The sequence below is a fragment of the Rhinolophus ferrumequinum genome, chromosome 4, assembly GCF_004115265.2.
Source record: "Rhinolophus ferrumequinum isolate MPI-CBG mRhiFer1 chromosome 4, mRhiFer1_v1.p, whole genome shotgun sequence".
In the NCBI taxonomy this organism is placed as follows: Eukaryota; Metazoa; Chordata; class Mammalia; order Chiroptera; family Rhinolophidae; genus Rhinolophus; species Rhinolophus ferrumequinum.
The window spans coordinates 58,712,521-58,735,562 of record NC_046287.1 but is presented as its reverse complement, the minus strand read 5'-3'; the positions used below and the strand labels follow the sequence as shown (position 1 = coordinate 58,735,562).

The window sequence follows — 23,042 nt, the reverse complement described above, 5'->3', positions numbered from 1 at the left end:
AAGGAGGCCAGGAGGACTTCTCCCTCCAGGGGTGTGATCCTTGACTTTGAGTGCATGGGGTGTTTCTTCCTCGCTGGGACCCACCTCCCCTCCCTGAGATGGATGTCCTCCAGCCTGGGTTATATATTTGGCTCTGGCCCCTCAAGTGGGATCCTTCCCATGCCAGGGTCTGAGGAGAGTACCTGGACATACCATTGTTTCTTCCGACGTCAGCCAATAGCTGCCCTGGGCCCTGACCCTGCTGTCCCAACTCCCAGAGCAGAGGGGAGCCCCTTGCCAGGGCCAGCTGCCTCCCTGGGGGAAGGCCTCCCACAGCAGGATCACAGTGGCATGTCTGAGACCCCACAACCAGTTTCCTGGCTGCAGAACTTGGTCATTTTCATCTACCTGTGCACTTAGGAATCTGCAGCGCTGGCAGGGCAAGGCCTGGGCCCTCAGAGGTGCAAGATGGCACAGAAGGGACTAGGCCCCGGGACGCGACTGTGGCTCTCTCTGCTCCCTCCTCCCTTAGCCCGGCGAGCCTCCTCCAGCACCATCTCTGCTCCCGCCTCCTCCTCCCTTCCCCTCCCCTCCCTCCTCCTCTTCCTCCTCCTCCGCAGCCCTCAGGTTTGCGTTCTGGCCCCCGTCCCTCCCTAGCAGCGTGGGGAGGGAAGGGGGCTGAAGGCAGGCCGTCCTGAGACGCGGACCACCGGGCGGGCCGCGGCTGGCGGGGCGGGTGTCAGACGCCGTGCGCGCCCAGGCTGAGCACCGAGAAGGCGGCGCGGTGCTTGCGGAGCAGCAGCCGGATCTTCTCGTCGTCCGAGTCAGGGTCCAGCGGCTTGTTGTATTCGTCGTCCTCGTTCTCCGAGGCCGCGCGGTCCCCGCCCGAGCCCGCGCCGCCGGGGGCCCGAGGCGTGGAGGATGAGGGCTCCAGGGCACTCTTCTTCCGCCACTTGGTCCTTCGGTTCTGGAACCACACCTGGGATGAGAAAGACAGGCTCATAACACACACAGCACACCCAGCGCCCCCCACCCCGTTTTTTTGGAGGGTGACTCTCCATGGTGGCAAGTACACTCAATCCTTATTTTTATAGTAAAGTAAATGGCTCAATAATAGAGTAGGCTGTAATATCCACGCTACTTTTTTTTTTTGTTTTTTTCAGCGGCGCAATAAAATAAAAAGAAATGTTGTGAGTGTAGCAGTCCTTTAGGCTTCGCTGTGACCTTCTCCGGGTGTATCTTCCTTCTCCTTTGCGGTCTGGGGCGCTTGTATGGAAAATGCTGAGCCGGCCCTGGTGGGGGGGTGTAGCCCAGGTGAGGGCGTGTCAGTAGGTGCTTGAGAGCGGGCCCTTCTTTTAGCCCTACCCCCCCTCACTGAACTTCATGAAAAACATTTCCCTTTAATTATAAAAATAATATATTCTCATTGCTTGAGATAGTTGAAGAGCACAGAAAAGTACCTAAAGCAGAAAAATATGTAAGAGAACCAAATTGTTTCCTTCCACTTCAGTTCGGCAGCTTTCTCTCCAGTGGAGTTAATACTGGGCCGAGCAGGAGGCTGCAAAGGTCAGTGGGTGGACATCCAGGGCCCTGAGCAGACACCCCAGACCTGGGTCTCAACCTGCCCTTCTGTTTCCCGCTCCCCTCAAACCTGCTGCCACGTCACAGGACTGGGCAGTTCTGGCATAGCTCAAAGCTTTCTTCTTTGGTGCTGCCCATCCAAAGCCCCTCAGGAGAGATCTAACGTGAAAGCTGCCAAAGTTGTGCCAGGGAACCTGAGGAGGCCTGTTTACCGATTTCAGGCTCTGCTGTAAGCATGGGAGTGACCTTTGCATGGGGCAGAGAAGCTTCCTACCTCTGGCATCGCATCAGAACTTCGTTTGGATGGGCGTGGGTAGGAGAAGGTGTTATCTTCACTTTCAAGTTTGGTAAACCAAACTGTAGGCCAGCTCTGTCTGCTACCTCATAGAACAAGCCTAAGTCCAGTTCTCAACTGGCCCTGTGGCTGACTCCTGATCTGAGCCAGAGGCTGTCACCAACTCTTAAAATTTCTGGTCGAGACCATGCCAAGGAAGGGAAAGCATGAGGTTGGAGTCCCACAAATCTGGGTTTGACTCCCAACTCTACGCTTACCAGCTGGGTGACCTTGAGCAAGAGGCTCAGCTGAGATTGTTTTTCCATCTGTAAAATAGGTAATAATCCCTACCTCGAGGTTGCTGTGAGGGTTAAATGAGGTACGACACAAAGGGCTCTCAAAATAGGGCTCCGTCTTGACAGCCATATTTTGGCTACAGTAATTATCACGATCTCTAGGGCTGGGTGGGCAGGCAGGCAACCAGCAGGAGGCCTCCCGCGGAGAGCTGGGAATTCCTAGGAGAGGGCAGCTACCTCGCTCCCACGCGGTGGCATCCAGTCCTGCAGGCTCTTCCCGACCAGGCAGACCCCTTCTCCTGCACAGGCTTACCTTGACCTGTGACTCGGTCATTCCCAGGGAGTACGCCAGTCTTGCCCTCTCAGGGCCAGCCAAGTACTTGGTCTGCTCAAAGGTCTTCTCCAGGGCAAAGATCTGGTGCCCCGTGAAGGTGGGCCGGGTGTGCTTTTTCTTGTGGATGCTGTCACTCAGGGGGTCTGGGGCTGGCAGGAGCAAGGACGCGTGTGGTTAGCAGGATGAGTGGGGTGCCAACCCTGCCCTGCCTCTCCCCCACGGTTAGCTCTCCGCTACAGAGAAGCCACTGAGGTGGCAGGGGTTGCGACACCTCTTACGGGAGCAGCATTCCTGACATTTCAATAATAATGACTTTGACCTCTGCCGTGTCTGGGTGGGCAGGCACCTGCTGAGAAGGCACGTGCCCCAGGTTCCAGCTACTTAGGGGCAGAGGGAGCTGAGAACCTGCCCAGGTCTCATGCCTTTCTGTATAATGTTCTTACTCAGTGATTCTGCCTTCCCCAAAGCAGCAAGAAGAGTTTCCTCTCGGTCTCAGGGACATCAAGAAATGGATTAGGCACCTTCCACCAACATCAGGGCTCTAGGGGCATGGGAATTCCTCCCCTTTTGACTTCCTTGTTCTTGGGATCCCATTTTCCAGATCACCAGAAACCAGAGTCTGGACACAGAGGCTCAAGACCCAGCCCTCTGCCCAGTTAGGCAGCCTCCTCAGGAAGTTGCTGGGCCAGAGGGTGGCTGGGCTCAGGGTAAGCAGAATGTCCACCTGTTGGGTGTTGTTCAGTGCAGCCCAATGGCCCATGTCCAGTCCCATCATGTTACAGATGAGGAAACTGAGGACCAGAAAGGGGGAAGTGACATCCTGAGAGACCGTCACTTTCAGTCCTCCCTCCTTTTGTTAACCTACCCACTGACTGTCTTAGTTGTTTTCCTGTGTGGATATGCACCAGGATTGAAGAGCAGAGGTGTAGAGAGGGTGTGTGTTTGGTGTGTGTGCGGGGGAAGATGGAGGTGAGAGGGAGAGACAGCTTGAGACCTAAAGGACCCCCAAAAGTGGGTTATAAAATAGGTTTCAAGAGATGAGGCCTCCCGCCCCAGGAACTCACTGTGTGTGCAGGTTGAGTGAGGCGTGGGCTACCAGGTAGCGTGACCACCTGGAGTAGTGCAGTGGAAGATGGGAGGCAGTTGTGCTTCAGGGTTTCCTTGGCTGGCCCTACTGCAGTGGGCAGCCCCAAGTTCAGACAGAAATGGAGGCTCCCTCTGCCCTTGCCCCAGCCTAATCTAAGCAGGAACTTCGAGGCTCAGGAATGGCTCCTGCAGCTACTGTCACTCTCCCTGCCTCCCAGGTGAGCCTCACCTGCTTGTGCATGTCCTGCCATCTCCTCCACTCCCGGACGGGCCTCATGGGGACCCTGGATCAGTTCTTTTTTTTTAATTTTTATAAGAGTTTGTTTGAGCCAAACTGACGACATATGCTGGGAAGCAAGATCTCAAATGCTCTCTAGTCCTTTGGAAACAGTTTTGGGGATGGGTAGGGTGAGGAGAGCCCCCGCCCCGACCACTACAGCCAAGTCCGACCTGGCTTAGCAGCTGCTCCTGGAGGCTGGGCAGTTGTCCCTGGGGAGGATGGTGGGAAACAGGGTCCCTGTTTCAAAAGTGGGAACTCAATGGGGTCAGTGTGCATTCTGTATCCCTGAATGGTGCCAAGGCATGAGTGGGTTCTCTGAGAAGGTAATGCTGTGGCAACTTCTCGCTATGGACAGCATTTGCCCACTTTGGTGAAAAAGTGGTGACATGGTTTCTGAATGGGAGAAGTAAGGTGAGCAGCCAGATGGACCCTACACTGAGAGGGTGGGGGCGATGTGGTCTTCCTCAGACCTAGAGACTCCCAGGTCCCCTAGGAGGGCAGCTGAGATGGCAGCTAGTAAGTGTTGGGGGTGGGGAGCAAGACACCCCATCCAAACAAAGCTGGGCAGGATGGAGGGGAGAACCCAGTCCTGCACCAAGCTCAGATTTAGATCCAGGTGTCTGAGCTGGGCTATGTGATGGTAGCTGAGGAGAGGTGGGCAGCAGGTGCGGGCCCCACCGTGGTGTCCCCTTCCCATGCCTCCTCCTCCCTGATCTGGGGGTGCCCGGTACTCACTGTTGTTGCACTGCCTCCCGCCTCGCCAGTCTTGGCCTGTGTCTGCCCAGCAGTTCCGGGTCCGGGTGACGTACTCGTTCCCAGTCTTGGAAAAATTCCCCACCTGGGGGCCATAGTAGACCCCCTGGGAGCCGAGTCCACCAAAACCTGCCACATGGGGGTAGCTGGAGAGCAGGCTGTTGTTTGGTGTGGCCACAGGCCTGCTCAGGATGTCTGTGATGCCGTGGGGGGTCCCGGCGGCCAGCTGGGGGCCCAGCCCTGGGGGGCTGAGCTTGTAGAAGGAGTTCTGCATGGAGTACTGGCACACGGGGGCCTTCATCTCCGAGAACTGAGCCAGCGGCGTGTTGTTCAGCAGGAACGTCCCTTGCAGGTTGGACTCCATGTTCCCTAGGTCAGGGTGAGGGAAAGCAGGAAGCCCAAATCCAGGCTCCTACACCCTGAGACCCCGTGCTCTGGCCCAGAATCCCATGGCAGGTTTGGAGGGTCAAAAGCGGCCCGGAGCCCCAGCCAGCCCTCCAATCTAAGGCATCTGCCCAGCCCCTGCCCAGGGATTGGCACCCACGTCAGCTGCTAGGAAGTCAGGTGCTCCTGGACAGGTGAGAGGCCTCACCCGCGCCCCTTCCCTCTCTCCCTGCCAGGCCTTGAGAAAGGCAGCTCCCACGCCTCAGGTCAGACCCCTCCTCTGCCTCTGAGTCTGGGGACCCTCCATGAGAAGTTTTAAGTTCAGAGAAGCAACATTTCCCTGATAAAGATATGGCCCATTAGAATACAGACCTGAGACTGGCTGAGGAGCGCCAGCTGCGTCGCCATTGGTCGAAATCCACACGGGCCTCACATTGGCTTTCCCTAGACAAATTGCACTTTGAAAGATTGACTGTAAAATCAGCCAGGGTGTGTGTGCGCGCGCGTGCATGTGTGCGTGTGTGCGTGTGTGTGTGTGTGTGTGTGTGTGTGTGTGTGAAAGAGAGAGAGAGAGCGAGAGAGGGAGCAAAAGAGAGAGAATGAGCAAGAATGAGCTCTGGAAGCTCAGTTCATTCTCAGAGGGTTCACCTGCTTCTAGTCCCCCGACACCAGCATCCAGGAAAAGGTGTGTGCCTGGGGGGCCTCTGAAGAAGGCTCCTGAGGCAGCTGACAGTCACAGTTCCTCTAGCTGCTCCCCCTGAGGGTGAGGAAGGAAGCCTGGCTCAGGGTTCTCTGTCCTCGGGTGCTCAGGCCCCTTATGTGCAGATACCCAAGACTCTAGGGGAGTGTGCAGTCTGAGCATGTGCTTCCCTTCCCTCCTCGTGCTGGGATGGGTAAGTGGGGAGGCTGGGCTTTGGGGTGGGGGATGCAAATCCCAGTGCCTGGCCTGAGAGCCTGGGGTGGGAGCCTGCCTGGCAGACTGGGGCAGCTCTGGGCCGGCCGGGTGTGTGCTCCTCCTGTCTCTGCCTCTGGGCAGCCTTCCCTGATCAATTCTGTCCTCCCTGTCTCGGAGGAGGAGGAATCACTTGTGCCTCTGCTGGAGCAAGTGCCATGTTCTGTCTGTCTTGGCACCTGGGTTGGAAATCGTTGATGACTGAGATGGCTGTTGATCCAGCAGTGGGTCCCTGTGCCTTGCACTTGGTTGGTGCTCAGTAAGTATCTGATGAATGAAACTAGATTGAATCACAGAGCACCCACATGACTTCTTCTTTCCTTTTTCTAATAAATGTTTACAACATACAAAGTTATACTAAGGGATATCTCTCATATTACAAACGGGGAAACCACGGTAAAAATCTTGAGTTATTTTTCTTTGGGCCAGTGTCCTTTCTTGAAGTTGTTTGTTTGTTTGTTTTAGCATGCCACTGGTCTGAACAGGCAAAATGACAGGAAAAATAGTGACTGCCGGACAGATGGCTTTCTGTCTCTCCTCTGTCTCTCCTCTCCCAAAGCTTCTCCTCACCATGCTGTTGGCTCCTTGGCTGTTTCACCACCCCACGGGTGCTCTTCAGCAGGTGAGAGAGAAGAAGTGCTCTTCGCTGGCCTTCTCCTTGGTTTCCAGTGGGAGGCCCAGGGCCAGGACTCAGGAGGGCTCCCCTCTCCCTCAGAGCCCGGCCCCTCACACTGCTATTATCTGTTGATGGTGGAATTAGTTTCTAAGCCATGCTCTCTGTAGCGTAAATGATGGAGTTTAATGCAATAAAGACCTCACAAAGGCTGCATGTGGAGATTGTTTTTCTAAAATTTGGATTAAAAATAAGAAAAAGTTTTCTTATCCATTAGAGTTAGCTATGTTACCAATCTGCGGTTAATCTGAATCCCAGTGCTGTAGCCTGGCCCCACACAGGCAATGGTCATTCGAACCTCTGTTCAAAAGCAGAGGGTTTTCTGTCGAAAACCCTCTGGGCCATTTGTTTGCACAGCCCTGACTGGCCCTGTGGCCTGGGTGGTTCTTCCGATACTGAGAAAGAAGCTTCAGAGTGAGGGCTAGGAGTGCTTCTAAGATCCTGTGACTGTGATTTGGTCACCCTTCAATGATGGGAACTTATGAGGAAGAAAAGCTGCAGCAAATGATTTCGCTCTTATTTAATGCCAAGCTTGACAAAGGCATTCGTGTTTAGGAATCTCAGGATGACAAACTGAAGAGATCTTAGCAAGTGCTTAATCCAGTTTCCCATTTGACAGATGAGGAAATTGAGGCCAGCTTGATGGCCAGCCTTGTATGCAACAGTAGGAACTAGTTGTTAGGAACTGGGCAATTTTCTAGAAAGTTCTTCAACGTTGAATGGCATCAAGTGCAGGGTCCAGACAGCTTCACAGGGAGCACTAGGGGTTCCCCTGAGTGTATGCCAGCTGTGGGCTCAGGCATGTACCCTGGTGGTTTATAGTGCCTCCCTCCCACCCACCTTAGACTTGTCCCCATCTCGTGGTAGTCATTAGGTGGGACAGAAATCTGCTCTACTATCTGAGGGGCTGGGGCGGCTTCTCCCAAAGTGAGTGGTCCTGATTACAGGGCTGTCCAGGTTTCCAGGAGGTGGATACCTCCCGGGGTGCAGGTCTCTCTGCTGACTGATCCCACCCCAGGCTTCACTCCTGCCCCCCACCTCGAACTCCCCAAGGACAAGCCAGAAAGGACAGATCGAGCCCTGTGCCATGAGTCAATTTCTTTAATTTTGACATTTGTTCAGCTGGTGTAGGGAGAATGGTCTATACATCAGAGTGGGTACGGGGAATTCTCTCCCGATTACAGATCATGTTGGAGAGAGTCAAGAAAAGATTCATTTCATAACAATTAGAAAAATCAAGGTAATTCCAAAACTTCTAAAAAGCGTCTAATGTGCAGACTGCAGCATTCTCTAGGCATCGTGTGGAGACCCCAAACTCCTCCCCTAACAGCTCCTACTAGCAACCGGAGCAGGCAGCCATGCCGCCGAGGACCCGGGGCTACCCGGCCAAGCAGCCATGCCGGACGGAGCGGAAGGTGCCAAAGCATAGCCTGGGGCCGCGGGTCCACGCGGGGCTCTGAGGGGGGCTACTGGGGACGGCTGCAGCGGCGGACTGGGGCAGGAAGGTACAGGATCGAGGCGGGAGGCCGGCCCTGCGCCTGTCTTCCCTGGACCAGCTGGCGGGGCCGAAGGTGCCCGGGGACGGGCGCGCGCTCCAGCCGAGCCGCACCGCCCGCGGCGGAGAAGCCCTGCGCTTCGGCCCCGCAGGGAGGCCGGGCGGGGGCTGCGCTTGCTTGGTCACAGCCCTGGGGGCCTGAGGCTGCGAGCCTGGCCTTTCCCTCCCTGGCCTGCCCCTCTGAAAGCAAAAGCGAAACCGCCCGGATCGGCAGGAGCGCCTCGGCCGGGCCGGCGAGGACTCCGCTGAGCCTGGGTTCCCCACTCCGCGCGGCCGCCCCACTGCGCCCGCTCCGCCGGTACCTGTGCGGCCGGCACCGGGCACCAGGACCGTGGGGGCTCGGACACTGAGGGAGCTTCTGTGCTACTTGGAAGGTGTGAATGTGTTCTGAGGACACGTCAGAAGAGCGGCAGGGAGGAAGGTGACTGGACAGCCACAAGCAGGGGCTCTGTGACAGCCAGCAGAGCCTGCCAGTCTCTCTGGCCCAGGAGGGCGCCCGCCGCGCAGGGCGGGGCCGGATTGTGCTGATTCGGGCCTCCCCCTGCCGGGGGCTCTAGTGTAGCTTTAAGGCTCTTCCCTGGTGGCGCCGAGGCGAGGAACAACCAGCTGTGTGTTTCCTTCCTGCCCTGACCGGGGGGCCTGGCCTAGGAGGGTCTCCTTCTCAGCCCAGGGCCTCCTGCTGCTCAGCGGCTCTCTCCTCCTCCGGCTCTCCTCCCTTGGGCTGTGATCAGGAGTCGGCCCTTCCCCCACCTCTCCAGGTGGGGCTGAGGGGATTGGTCAGAGTGGGGGCACCGAGGCTGTCCAGCCTGGCCCCCCCATCCTGCGGGCTGCCAGGACTTAGAGCACCAAGTTCGCTCTGGGAGACCTTGGGGGGTGGTGGCTGACCTCTGAGAACCCGCACATACATTCACCAGCCCTATTCCCTTCCTTCCTCTTTCACTGAAAGACAGGCTGTAGCTCCTTCTCCTGCAGCCTGGAGAAGTCCTCAGGAGCTGAGCTGTTAGTGCTTTGCACATACTGCTAAAGTGTTTCTATTGGTTTGCATAGTATTTATTATTTTTCATATACACAAGGCTGATTACTGTACAGTTTACACTTTGAACACAGACTATGATATAAGTGCTTCAAGATATAGAAAACCTCTTCTCTACTGAACATGCTGGTGCAATCCTGGCACAGCCACCAACTGAGAGAGAAGACCCTTCAGATGGGGCACTGGCTCCCTTTGAGCCCTATAGCTAAGCCTGGGGTCCTCACCTCGGATTCTTAAGTCCCTAACACAAGGAACCCCGAATGCACTCTAAAGGTAATGATTTTCCATTGGAAGATGATTAATACTGAAACTGGGAGAGAGAGAGAGAGAGAGAGAGAGAGAGAGAGAGAGAGAGAGAGAGAGAGAGAGAGAGAGAGAGAACATAAAAAATTCCAGTTTATCCACAGGAGATTCTATACAGCTTCAGACATCACAGTAAAATCTGTGTGTATACTGAGTAGAGGGGAGAGGTGTGTGTGTCCTGAATGTCGTGTAGAGCGTTCTGGGGGGAGCAGTCCACTGGGGAGAGGGAGGGCACTACCACAAATGGAATGGAGATGTGTGTGGGTAGGGAAGGCTGGCAGATGAGGACATGGGAGTAAGAGGTGCTGAACTGATTTCATGTCTAGTTCTTTCCAGGAAGCCCACATTTTCTTTTTTTCTTCCTTTCCAGGAAGCCCACAAGGATTTCTTACAGATGAGGTTGAAAAAAAAATAAGTACCCTGTAAGAAGTTGAAATTAAAATGATTTAAAAATATATATCATCTCCAGCCACAAAGAGCCCTTGTTCACGTCTGCATTCATGCGCTCACTTGCATTTGTTTTTTCTATCCCTCTCTCTCTCCCCACTTCTTGCTGCTTTTGTCCTGATTCCCGACAGAGATCCGTCGTCGTCGTCGCTAGAGGCAGGATTGAGGACTGTAGGTCATGCGTCTACAGTCAGTCGTTCATGCGAATAGGAGACTAAAGGAAGTCCCTTACGGAGACCATGCCGTTAGCCTAGAGGAACACGTGTGCCGCTTGTGGAGCCCTCCGGTCCAGCTCTCCTCCTGTGTGCATGGCAGAGTGTGTGGAGTTCAAGGGTTGGGTGTCGAGGTGTGATCCTGAGGGACACAAAGAGAGAAGGAGACACTTAGAATTTAAAGGTACAACTCCCAGCAAAACCCCCAAACACCGAGTTTTGGGCTGGTTGCTCAGGCAGTGTCTGATTTGGAAAAAGCAGCCTCCCCAAGCAAGGTGGTGAGCTGAAGGGTGTTGAGCTCAGAGCCCCTGACCTTCCTGAAATACCAGCTGTCCTTCCCCTGCTCCCCAACTCAAAGGTTGCCTCTGGCCTACATTAATTCCCTGCTGAGTCGATGAGCACTCCAGAAAACCCTCCTGTGTGGGTGCTCTGTGCCTCAGGAGGCAGGAGTTTCCCACGCCCTTGCAGTCACCTGGGGAGAAATCTCCATGAGTAGATCTTGTACCTACAAAAGGGGCCATGTTCATGAGCCAGGGCTTGTGCCAAGAGAGGGGCTAGGCTAGGCAGCAGTACCCTCTGCTTTTTCAGTTCAATCCAGCCAGCATGCACAGATGTCTGCTATGTGCCAGCCCCGGGATCCCAGAGGTGGAGCAGACATGATCGTAGCCTCAGGAGCTCATCATGGCTTCAAGGGATGACAGCACTTCTTCAGCTCTGGTCCACAGCTCCTACTGTCAGATGCCTCTAGCACCTCTCCCTATGTCTCATGGATAGACAACCTCTGTTATGGCCAAGAGATCTTTGGAAGACAGGTGCATTCTCCCTAGGATATTGTGTATCTCAGGCTGGAAGACAGTGCTTTGCCTGCAGAATCAATTCCAAATTCCGCAGCCTGGGATTCACAGCAAGACACCACTCCTGCCACCCCTGGTGCCTCATCCTCTAACCTGGGGTGAAACTCTGTTTCCAAGACCAGCCACTGGGGGTTCTGTCCACAGAGACCTTGGGACCAACCGGAAAAGGAGGACACTTAAATAAAGAGGAAATGACTGACAATCTTCTGGGTGGGGTAGGAAGTGACACAGAAAGGCAGAAACCCTTTCTGAAGAAGAGCTCTCCCCACAGGGAGCTGTCTTGGGCCCTTTGGGAACAGGCTTGGGGAGGAAGCTGGCGATGACTAACTCTTTCTATTTGAGTGTTTTTCCAAGGATGAGAGGGTGGTGCTAACCTCCTTGCCAGAGGCTGTGATAAAGCGAAAAAACCAAGCCTTCTACTGCCATAGCTTGAAGGAGCTGTCACCTGGAGGGCAAGACTTCCATCACTGCCTGGACCGCTCTGCCTTCAGAACCCCCAATGCCTGCCTCTTCCCTGCCTTTGTTTGTGGCTGTCCTATCAAGGATGCCATCCAGTCTCCTCTGTGCTAAAGTTCTGCCCACCACCCTCAAGACCTCTGCTCCACGAAGCCTTCCTGATAATTCCAGCTCACTCTTGTTTCTCTCCTCACAACTCTAGAAGCTTTTCCCTTCTGTCACTCCCTTTTATTTAGAGCAGACATAGAGTGTAGCAGTTAAGACCATGAACTCTGAAGCCAGACTGCCTGAGTTCATATCCTATCTCTGCCAAGTTCCTGCTCTGTGACCTTGATCAAGTTAATTATGCTCTCTGTGACTCAGTTTCCTTTGTTGTAAAATCAGGGCAATAAGAGGAGGCACCTCATCAGATTGTTTTGATGTTTAGAAGAGCTAAGATATATAAAGTGCTTAGAACACTAAGTACTACTATGTGAATGTGACTGTAACGAGCTGTCTGGAAATGCGACTGTCTTGCTTATCTTTCCTTTTTCATGTCTGCATTCTTCCTCTGGCTACAGTATAAATTCTCTGAGGGCAAGAGCCGGGCCTTCCCTTCCCTGTGGTCTCCACATTGCTTACCCCAGTGCTAAGCATACCTGAAATAAGAAACCTTATAAAATCTTGGCCCCGGGGAAGAGAGGCTATAATCTCTCACTTTTCTGCCCAGGCAGGGAGCAGAGGAGAAAGTTCAAGGCCAAGAGATCATTCTCTGGTAACTGCTCATTTCATCTTTGGGTAAAGTAATACTCCAGGAGAAGCGACAGGTCCATTGGGGGCACCCAGGCAGGGGTAGGACTAGAATGCAAGTCTCCTGTCTGTTTCCAGTATGTGCCTCTGTCCTGCACCTCTGCTCCTGGGTGCCCTTCGAGAAAGGTCTTACCCTAATAAAAACCTTAGACAATAGCCCCTGCCACTCCTAGTGGTTACACTGGTGAGGTTCTTTTCCTCTTTTCGTCTCTCTGTGCTGTGTCACCTGTTCCCACCCCCTACCCAGTGTCTGTGGCGCTTTCCTCTCCCCAGCCCCAGACTCTAACAACACCTGCCATGTCTGAGGAGTGAGGGCAGACCAAAGCTTCAAACAGCCAAATAAAACAGGACTGTTGCCTCCCTGCCTCTTTCCAATGAGATTATTGATTAAGTTTTAAACTCACTAAAATATTCTATTGTCAGAGCTAACATAAGTCTTGCAATCATAGGGTCTGAATGGGAAGTGTCTCTTAAAAAACAAAACAAAACAAAACCCCCAGCAGTCTTTAATATTGCAGCTTTCTGAGAGTCCCAGAAGGTGGAGTGACATGATGCAAAGGACTATTGAGAACCAGAGGGCTGCCCTGGCTCCTGGTACTGGGCGGCCCCTGTCCCTAGCCCGCTAGCTACCCTGCTCCATGCTGTCATTCTAGTAGCACTGACACCCTAATTCTTGGACCTAAATACTTGGCACAAAGCAAACCCCACTAGCTGCTACAGTCTGCCCCAAACAATCAGGCCTTGACTAAACAGCAATTTTCTAGTTTCTTAGAAACTACTGGAAAGCATCCTTCCCCAACCTGCCAGGCCTTAAATGCAAAATCCTTCCCAAGGTGGGAGTGATTGCGGGGGCATCAGAATGGGTGATTGGGATCTATTCAGTCCTCACCTGGGATGGGGGAATTCTGCCCTTTGGGGGTGTTCCGTAGCTCTGAACAAACTACAACCATTATTCCTTTCAGCTCACCTTTTAAACATAAAGTCTACAACTGTACCGTATCACCTCTAGAAGGTTTGTAAGGGAAAACTCAAATCAGTCATCATAGCTCACTCTTCCTTACGCATACAAATCACTTGAGGAGCTTGAGGCAGAAGCCTGAGTTCCAGAATTTTAATTCAGTAGGTCTGGGAGAGGCAGCAGCAATTTGCACTTTAACCAGCCTCTCAGAGGACTGACATGCAGGGATGCATGCGGTGACTCTTTGAGAAACAGTAGATTAGAACTTGGCAATTTCTAAAGCCCTTTAACAAACAGAAACTCATCGCTCACCACAGCCACCCTACAAGGGAAATACCGGCAACATTGCTATTGGACGGCTAAGGAACCTGAGGCTTTGAGAGGTCAATTGACTTGCCCCTGTCACACTCCAAATAAAATCTGCAACAGGTTGAGCACCAGAATACATATGTTCTCCTTGACTCTTCACAATGGCCCTCACAGCTACCGTGATGATTTTTATGGAAGTGTAACACACATTCAGAAGGAACTATTTTCATCCTCTCTTGAGGAGACAGCAGCTCAGGGCAGTTAAATGACTCGTGTAAGATAACACAACCTGTAAATCAGGGGGAGCTGGGCCTTGAATCTAGGCTCCCAAGCCCCAGGTTTCCCCCTCTCTGAAACATATACAATCGATTCTCGTTATCTGCAGTAGTTACGTTCATGAACACTGGATTAGCCAATACTGAACCACTGCTCCTAAGGAAAACACGGCATTAGGTTCCTGGAAGCTTCTGTTCACAACATTTTTGTCAACCAATGACTACATAACCTTGTTTTACGTGTGTTTCTGTTTAAAGACGCCTGATTTAATATATATGGTTCATTAACATTGAACTCATGGCCACCAACACTTCAACTCAGGCCTGAAGGAAGCTTATCGGACACATGTATTTTCTCCATAAGGCACATCACGGCCTTCCTGCAGTTAAGAACACTACACAGCTCTTCAACACTAGTCTTGAAAGCCATTTTAAACAGCAAAGTCACCAACAAATAGCCCCAAAATGCAAAACAAAACACCAAAAAACATGGCATTAAATAGACTGCAAAAAAGACATTTCTAATATGAGAGCAGAAACAAGAGGGCAGAGCACGGCCTTGTTTGACTTCACTTGGGAGTGTGCACAAAAGGCAACTCAAATTTTTCACCACTGTGCACATTCGTGTCTGTGGATGACCACGAAAGTGCAGTGAGTATTGGTTTTGGGGTTAAAATAAATTTGAGTCAGTAAGAGAATTTGCAAGTGTGGAATCCACGAATAATGAGGGCTGACCGTACATGCTTTCGAGTGGGTGGTCGTTAATTATTAAAGACCAGAGAGGCTTCAGCCTCTTCACCTGTCTTACTGGGAGGGTAAAGCATTGTAGGCCACCTGCCAGGATCTCTGGGACCACACGGGCTCCCTCACTATGGTCCCCACCACACACTTCCCTGGCCTTTTCTTGGCAGAGGCCCCAGCACTGTCCTGGAGCCAGGCTGCGATGTGTTCCTGACACTCACGCTCTGTGGTCTGGACTCACATCCCTGTGGAGGGTTCAGCCACTTTGCAGAAAAATCATCGATAGAAAATTTAAAAACAAAACAAAACTCCAGGGTTCTACCCTTCCCCAACAGCCTGGCTTCTGGCTGCCTCGCTCCTGTTCAGGAACGTCAGTAGAACCCAAGCCAAACAGAAGCTAAAATGTAAAGCCCCTGCTGCTGCTGCTGCTGCTGCTGCTGCTGCTACTGCAAACGCCACAAGGAAAATAGGACAGAAAAGTATACCTTTGCTTCCACTCTGCTTTTTCAAATTATTGGTACCTTTGGATTATCTTCAGGACTGATCACAGCTAATCTCCTAAACCAGCAGCCTGGTGGGACCCTCTGGCAGCGTCAGGGTTAACACTGTGACCTCCTTAAGCTGCTGAGGAGTCAGGTCTAATTTTATCCTATAACTGGATCGGCCAGTCCTCTTTTTTGCCCAAGTGCTGAGGTATGTCAGGAAGCCCCAAGTCAGCATTTCTGCTGATTCGGAGCAGACGCAGCGGCCCAGCTTTTTGCCGAAAGCAGAAAGTCGAAGCCAGCTTGCCGCTTGGCCCAGTGCCAAGCCCTGGGGGTTTAGATGGCAACCACCTGGTTAGTGCCACGCTGGGGACACAGTGCTTCCTCGCTTTCCTGCCGACTCCCACCCCGACGCATCCTGTACTGAGCTGCCCCGAGCCGGGCACCGTGAAGAGCCTCGGGGCAGCTCAGTACAGGATCCCTCAGGGAGGATGAGGTCAGAGCTGGCCGCTGAAGCCCCCAGCACTGCACGGCCCGCTGGAGCGCCTTCGCCGCCGTCTTCACAGCCCTCCCTCACTGCACAGCACCGCACACCCGCGCCCCTCGGCCACACTGCCCCATGCTCACACGCCACGCTCCGAGGCCCGGCAGCCCTCCTGACTCGCAGGGAAAACACCATTCACCCCGTGGGCTTGTTAACTTTACCCTTTCCTAGAAAGTAAGGGAGCGACAGGTTTCAAGAAACACCAGGGAGAATGGAAGCCTTGGGTTTGTGGGGACTTTTGTAGGGTTCCAGGTTCAAGCGACAGTTCAGTTCTAAGTCTGTCACTGTTGGAGCTCTTCCTGGGGTCGTGGATCGAAACAGCACAGCCTAGACAGACTCGGCTGCCCTCTCCGATGCCCTGTCCCCATCGCTTGGTTTCCAGGAAAGTAACGTTACCGAGATTACCAAGCACTTTGCACTCATCAAAGCATTTTTTTCAAATCTGTATTTTTGCACTTCCTGAAACGTTGGTCAACAGATATTGTTGATTTTGTTTTCTTGACAAGGAAATCAAGACTCAGAGACGCAGTTGGAAGGTGGGGAAATGAGAATCTGTGTCTCGTGACCACAGCAATGCTGTTCATCCCGCATCGTGCTGGGGAGAGGGGACGGGAGTGAGCATGTGAACAGCCCTTCCCAGGACCCCCCAATTCACAAGGACCAAACCATGCAGAAAGCAGGCAGGAAGACCTGTTACCTCCAAAGAGGCCATTCGAGGGCGGGGGTTTGCTCGAGATCACTGTTTCCCCCTTTTCAAGCTGGCCCGCTTCACTATCTGAGCCCCCTTCCTGCCCTCTATCAGGTCCGGCGGCTGCAGGCTCCTCCCTCTCAGCTCCACCTGGAGACAGCAGCAGAGACAGAATGCAGAACAGATGGCACAGATTGACCGGCAACAATAGGCAAGAGAACGAAAGGCATCATACAGAGGTGTGGAAAACACTGCCTTCTTCGGGGAAAGAGGCTCAAGTGAGAGCCCAGAGAGGTGGGCACAGTGCAGTCTGAAACCCAAGGAGGGCTGGCACAGAGGTGAGCAGCAGGAAGAGGTGCGCAGCAGGAAGAGGTGCCGCCAGGCCCCTCGGAAGAGCGAGTGCCTCGGGGGACTGCGGCCACTGCAGTACCTTGGCGTGTTTCATAAAGTCATCAATATCAGCTTCCATCTCCCCAGGATCCTCTGGGGGCCCCTCAATAATCACCTCCTCATGCTCCTGGGTGTCATCGGCACCAGACGAGTCTATCTGCCGAACAATTTTGCGTACGATCTGGAAAAGAGAGGGAAGGGAGAAAGGGCCGGTGAAGCCGTCAAGACAAAGCTTGAGAAGGGCGGGTCACCAAGAATGACATCAGGGGAGAGGCAATCTTTGTCCTAAAGTGCTCCTTCTTGAGAGGCAAAAATAGGGACAGGTCTCTCACTCCCATCACTGTGTGGAAACACTTGCATTGAACAGCCTCAGAGGGAGTAGAATTTACAGAGGGGTCTTAGCAGAGGTTTTTAATGACCAAGTTTGGACCACATGTAACTTCTATCTCTTGTCCACAGCATTTCCTCCTGCCTCTTGGTATTGATGGACAAATTACACTGTCTTTACTGTACGCCAATAAGCTGCTGAGGGCATTTCTTTCTCATCTATAGTAATTCAATGCAATCCAGCCATCCCTCATTCATTCCTCCAAATATCCTAACAACTATTTACTCTGTACCTACCATGTCTTAGGATGGGAGATGAAAACAACTAAGACATGTTCCCTCCTGCACATAGCTCACCATACAGAGGGAAAGACGGACATAAGGGTTCTACTCCAAGGTACTATGAGCAGCACCACAGGGGAGCACATAGGAGTTTTTCCCTTTGTTCCTTCTTCTCCCTTCTGCCCAAACTCTTGACAGGGAATTTCATGTATATTGAATTAAAATCTGCTACCGATTCAATGCCTTTCCACATCTTTTCCATTTTAGGAGGCGGTGGTAGTCTGGGGAGCACACACGGCTGTCTTACAGTTGTTTGCAGGGCTAGGCACCACGGGACAAGGTTTCTGGGCTGTCCTATGGGGCTTCGATCGTCAGGAACAGAGTAGCAGGAGCCCAATTCAGGTTGAATCAGGCAATGCGGCTATGAAAAATGTCCAAATGTCACGTCCACATTGTGGAAGATAAGGGCTCCTGGCACCTGAACCGTCCTGTCTGAGCCCTGCTTATCCCTCTGTTAGGGCAGCAACGAGAAGCTGGGAGGTGGGTCCACCACCTTGTAGCCTCTGGTCCACCTGCCTCTCCCCAACTTGGGCGACTCTTTACACCCACCTTCTTGGTGACAATGTTGCCCTGATCATCTGTGAATTGTTCCTCAGTCACCTGCTCCCCTGGAATATTCTGAAGCTCACTTCCCTGCAATTAGAGAAAGGGAGAAAACTTGAGATTGATTAAGTGGAGGGCTAGGAATAAGAATCGAGGATGAGGAAATAGAAGAAAAGCAGCAACAACAGACACTGTCCGACAAATCCCCACCCCAGCAAGAAACTCCAACTCAGCAAGTAGCAGCCGCCAAACCACCAGCTCCAAGTACAAGAGGTGCCCCGTGGGGCCATGGGGCCCAAGGACAGGATGGAGCCCAGAGCTTGCAAGAGCTTTGTGTGCTGGGTTCCCGCGTAGCACCGGGAGCAGGCAAAACAGGGACAATTATGCAAGTTTTATGAAGGAAGCCCTAAGAGAAGAAGTGAGGCACCTAATTTATATTTCTACCGCACTTTACAGTGTAGAAAGCCCTTCCACAGACATCATCACACTAAGTGTGACTTGAGGACAGAAGCAAAATGAGAACAGGCCTGCTAAGTCCCAGCGCTGAGCTATCTCTGCCATCACACAGCGATGGTCCAAATGGGGGCCGCACACAGCTCTGGTTCCCAGTGCAGAGTCAGTCCCCCGAAGCCTTCCTGGCCCTTCTCTTCCAACATGTCTCCTGACCTGGAGTCTGGCGCCGTCCCCCAGCTCCTCCCCATTCACTTCACAGCACTGTGCCCTCAGCCCTGCCTCCTGCCTGGTCGTTACCTTCAAGAGGACCCGACGCCGGACCACCTTGGTAGAGATGGTCTCTTCGTCGTCACTCAGGCCCTCGTTCTCCCCCAGCTCCTTGTCCAGTTCCTGGTGGATGTGCTTCAGCACAAAGCACAGGGAGCCCTTGACAATGTGCATCACGTTCTGACAGCTGACCAGGAAGAAACCCAGCAGCACTAGGGTGACCAGGAGCTGGGTGATGAAAGTCCACATTCTCACCTCCTCACCAGCCGGGCCCTCCGGGGACCAGGGGGGCCAGGGCTCTGGCTGCTGCAGGGGTCCAAGCTCTCATTCTCCTCTTGGACTCCAGAGTCCCCTGAGGACCCCTTTCATTGTTGTTTCTCAGTCTCCCACTCTTTTTCTCCAGGCAGGAGGCTGACCGGCCGGCCCCTCACTAGAACTGTCTGCCTGAGTGTCCTCCTCCTGCCCAGCAGCCCCAGGCTCTGCCCTCATGCCTGGGTGACGTCGGGCTTCGATAATTTTAGCTCCCAAACCAGCTGCTGAGGCTGTCCAACTGGGCTAGAAGGAAGCTGGCAGGTGCGCGTGTCCTGGGCTCTGAAATTCCATGTCAAAGTCACTGTGAGCGACTTCCACCCTGCCGCACAATGAGAGTCTGAAGAGGGGCTTGGCTCCTCTCCTTTCCTGCCTGCCTGCTGCTACGCAAACTAAAGGCGGCTCTGCCCAGGGAAATCTTGTTCAGGGGCTCCAGAAAATAAGGCATCCAAAGAATGTGGCTACTTGCATTTCCCTGCGCTGCTATTGCAGTGATCAGACTGATGTTTACCCTCTCCCATGGGGATGGGACCGGCTAATAACCTGGAGAGTCAGGGTTTATTTCAAAAATAGCCCTGGGATGAGTGATTTGCTCAGGTCCAGTGCAGCAGAGTCCAGCATAGGTGGTGGTGCAGTGCAATTCCCATCAGCCCCTTTACTGGGCACAACAACCCTAAACGTAAGTGTGGAACTGGTGTTGTCTATTTAAGGCCTGTCCTCAAAGGCTCTTCCCATGCTGGCTGTCAATGCCCGCCCACGAGGAGCAGGAACCACGCACATTATACTCGCCTTTGCAGAGCTGATTCACAAATGCAGCTGTGGATGAAAGGAATTTCACTTTCGGGATCAGGCTGTTCCTCTTTGAGTAGCAGCTCACATGGCGGAGAGAACAAAGACCTGGGATGGCACACTGACCCTGGATGGCACACTGACCCTGCAACAAGCTCACTGTGGGGGCTTGGGAAAGCTGGATACCTTGTCTGGGCCTCAGTTTCCTCACCCAAAACCAGGGTGGATTAATGTGCTCTCCCCGCCCCATTCTCAAGAGTGCTGTGCGGCTCCTAGTGCTCATGGGTGCTACCACTATGAGAAATAATAGCAAACATTGACCACAGTGTACACTGTTCTGCAGGCCTGGTTCCATGTGTGTTTCGCGTATTAACTCAGTTAAGCCTTCCCTCAATCCTACCCTGCAGTTTCTATCATTTCCCACCAAGGAAAAGGAAGCACGAATAAACTTGCCTACATGAAGATGTAAATAAGTCGAAGAGTCAGATTTCAAATACCTATCACTACACAACACGGCCTCATTTCAACAAGAAAGCACTTGGAAAAATAGAAGCCACAGCACATTCAGTTTCAGCCCAGCCAAGAAGAGTCCAACTTTAGATATTTTCCCCCAGGTCCTCAGAGCGGGACTGGCTGGCTTACAGTCATTTCATGCCTGTTTTTCAAGCCCTAAATTACAGGGCATCCCTCTATCTCTCTATCACTGTTTTCAGAGACTCACCGGAAATACTAGCAAATGGGTGCTTTGTAAACTGGCACCTTAAATGATCACCCCGCCGCCTCCCAACCGGGGTTCTGTCAGATGATTCGGACAACAGCTCATCCATGCCATCCAATCTTGTCCTAGGCTGGGGAGGTGTTAGGTGTGCTGCTTGCCTCCCACCCCCACCACACACACACACACACACACACACACACACACACTCCTACTGGAAAACAGGGCATCTGGACTCTCCTGGCTCTGACACTGGCTCACTGTGTGACCCTGGAGAAGCTGTCGGCTCTCTAGACCTCAGTTTCCTCCTGATAAATGAAGCAGGAGGACCATGTGACCTAGAAGGTTTCTCCCTTAATTCCCTGGGGTGGTCTTGCTTCCTCCCCAGTTCTCCCTTCGCCAGAGGCTGACTGCAGAGGAAAGGTGGGAAATATTGCTCCTGGCATCCTTCTCTTTCCCCAGGAGTCAGGAGTCCAGACCTGGTTAAGAGCTCCTATGCTCTGGGCCAAGCACTTGCTACTGAGAGCAGTAGAAGTGGGTAACAAGGAATAGCCTGATGGCAAATAATGCATGGGGTGGGCTAGGGTTAAAAACGGACACAGCCGCCTGTCCTGTCTGAGGCACATACTTGGCAAGGATGCATTCTAAAAAAAACCCTATTTAATTCCTAGCAGCTCTCGACAGCCAGCATCACAGGACCACTGTGGAGCCAGCTGAGTCCTGGGGTCCTCAAAGATGCCTGCTAGGCCTAATTTCAGATAGGAGTGAGGGGAGGAAAGGGAAGAAAGAAGCAGAGGAGAAAGAGAGGAGGAAAGTGGTTCCTGGATGAGGAAACGGTGCTGACTAAACAGTAAGAAACCAAACGAGACACAGAACACACTGTTAAAGCACATATTAAAAATACATATGCATATAACAGCAATGAGCATCGTATAAAAACACATAAATTAAAAAGACACATTAATAAGACGTCTGCGATTTGCTTCACAATAATATGGAGGTGGGGTGGAAGAGAGCAGCGGGGGGTACAGATGAAACAAGATGGGCCATGACTGGGTAATTGTGCATCCTTGGTGGTGTGTGCGTGGAAAGTTAATATGCTATTCTGGCTGTTTTGCTGTTTTGCAATTTTTCACAATAAATTTTTTTTTGCAAAAAACACATTTAAATGGATGTCTATGGGATTGGGGAGGGGCAAGAGAATGGGAATGGGGCATGAAGATAAAAGTGAATAAATAAAAAAAGTAAAGTAGGGCAAACTGAAATGGAGGGAGGGAGGACTGAGAGAGGAAGCGGTCGAGGAAACTGGGAGGAGAGAGGAAAGCGGGAGGTGGCGAGAACGTTCTCCCCATCCATCTCCTGTTCCACTTGGTGAGCCTACCCACAGAATCACAGAATTCTCAAACTGTATGGACCTTGGTGATAATCCATTCACTCCTCCTCTACTAGTTAGGAAACTGAGTTGCCAAGAAGAAAGTCGCTTGTCCACGGCCATGCAGACCCCGGTAGGACCAGAGTTAGCACAACACCCAGCTCTCTTGGCTCTAAGCTCTTCCTAAAATATGATGGAAAAAGAAAAGAAACAAAAAACCATGGCTTTGGAGTCAGCTAGACCTAGCCTCAAAGCCCACCTCTGACCCCGTGACCTTGGGCAAGTTGCTTAACCATCTGTTGTCAGGTGGGAATAACCTCTTGTGAGGATGATAACACCACAGACGGTGCCTGGAATACTCAGGAGCTCCATGCATGTCAGCCCCTCCCTTTCCTCAATAGGGATCAAGGAAGCAGACAGGTAGACCAAGACCTTGTATCCTTCCTTCTAGAGAAAGTGAAGTCACCACCAAAATTTTTAAAGAAAGCAAACATGCTCAGCTCTGGGCTGAGTGAACAAGAGGCTGCCTAGACATTAGGCCCCTTCTGGCACTGGTGCGGGCGTCAGCAGGCTCCTCCCTGCAGTTCTCACCTTCACCACCTGGGAGAATGTGCTCCTGGACTCCTGCACCCACTCTCGGTGTCCTTGTTGTCTCTGTTCCCTGTCAGCCTGTAGGCTCTCAGCCTCGGGCTGCTCTAGCTGCATGTGCTCAGTCGCAGACACCAGGACCTTCTCATACTCCCGAGACCCACTGGGCTCCAGCCCTTTGATGGTGGTGACTGTTCTCTGGAATGAGTGTGGGCCTTGCGTGACCTCCTCTTGCCAGGAACCTTGTGCAGCATCTTGCAGGTATGAGACAATGGAACCTTCTCCATCCCAGTCCTGCAGTCTTGGATCCAGGAAGAGAGAAAGGACACCTGGTCACCCTTCAATCTCTGCTCTGCCTCAGATACCCTTCTCCTCCAAGTCCTGGCTCACTCAAAACACATCCTGTACTGCCCATCCAAGGGACAGGAGAGTGTGGGCAAATCACACAGTTGACTGCCCTGTCCAGAGAGTTACAAATAGGCCATCCATGCTGTCCAGGTGGAGAGGGCCAAGGATACCAGTGCCATTGGTTGCTTCCCTGGAGTGGACGGCTTCACTCTGGGCTCCCGAGGCGCTTGGCTCACACCTATGATACAGTCCACACTCATCACCGCACCCACCTCCCCTCCAGCCCCCCAGGCTACCTGTACTCCATAGACCTCATCTCAGTGCTCATCTGACAAGGTGATCACTGTCCCCCTCTGGAAAC

At 52.7% G+C, this 23,042-nt stretch overlaps 2 protein-coding genes across 20 annotated transcripts in view; both read right to left on the bottom strand.

Moving 5' to 3' along the window:
• Positions 1-604: 604 nt before the first annotated feature.
• Positions 605-5,386, bottom strand: NKX6-3 (NK6 homeobox 3). Its single transcript, XM_033104778.1, has 3 exons — positions 4,566-5,386; positions 2,444-2,613; positions 605-958 (listed from the first exon to the last, which is right to left on the bottom strand). Exons 1-3 carry the CDS (start codon positions 4,945-4,947, stop codon positions 719-721), a joined length of 792 nt encoding a protein of 263 aa, XP_032960669.1. The 5' UTR covers positions 4,948-5,386; the 3' UTR covers positions 605-718.
• A 2,291-nt stretch (positions 5,387-7,677) lies between these two features.
• ANK1 (ankyrin 1) overlaps positions 7,678-23,042 on the bottom strand; it is a 202,645-nt gene continuing 187,280 nt past the window's right edge. For 10 of the 19 annotated variants that reach the window (XM_033103923.1, XM_033103928.1, XM_033103938.1 and 7 more), the window contains 5 exons: positions 22,337-22,634; positions 17,847-17,930; positions 16,744-16,809; positions 16,248-16,388; positions 7,678-10,284 (listed from right to left, as the gene is read on the bottom strand). In XM_033103923.1, coding sequence (XP_032959814.1) covers positions 16,287-16,388; positions 16,744-16,809; positions 17,847-17,930; positions 22,337-22,634 — 550 coding nt within the window. In that variant the 3' untranslated portion in view covers positions 7,678-10,284; positions 16,248-16,286. Of the gene's footprint in view, positions 10,285-16,247; positions 16,389-16,668; positions 16,810-17,846; positions 17,931-18,590; positions 19,192-22,336; positions 22,635-23,042 lie in introns of those variants that run through there. The other 9 variants (XM_033103922.1, XM_033103926.1, XM_033103930.1 and 6 more) reach the window with 4 other exon arrangements.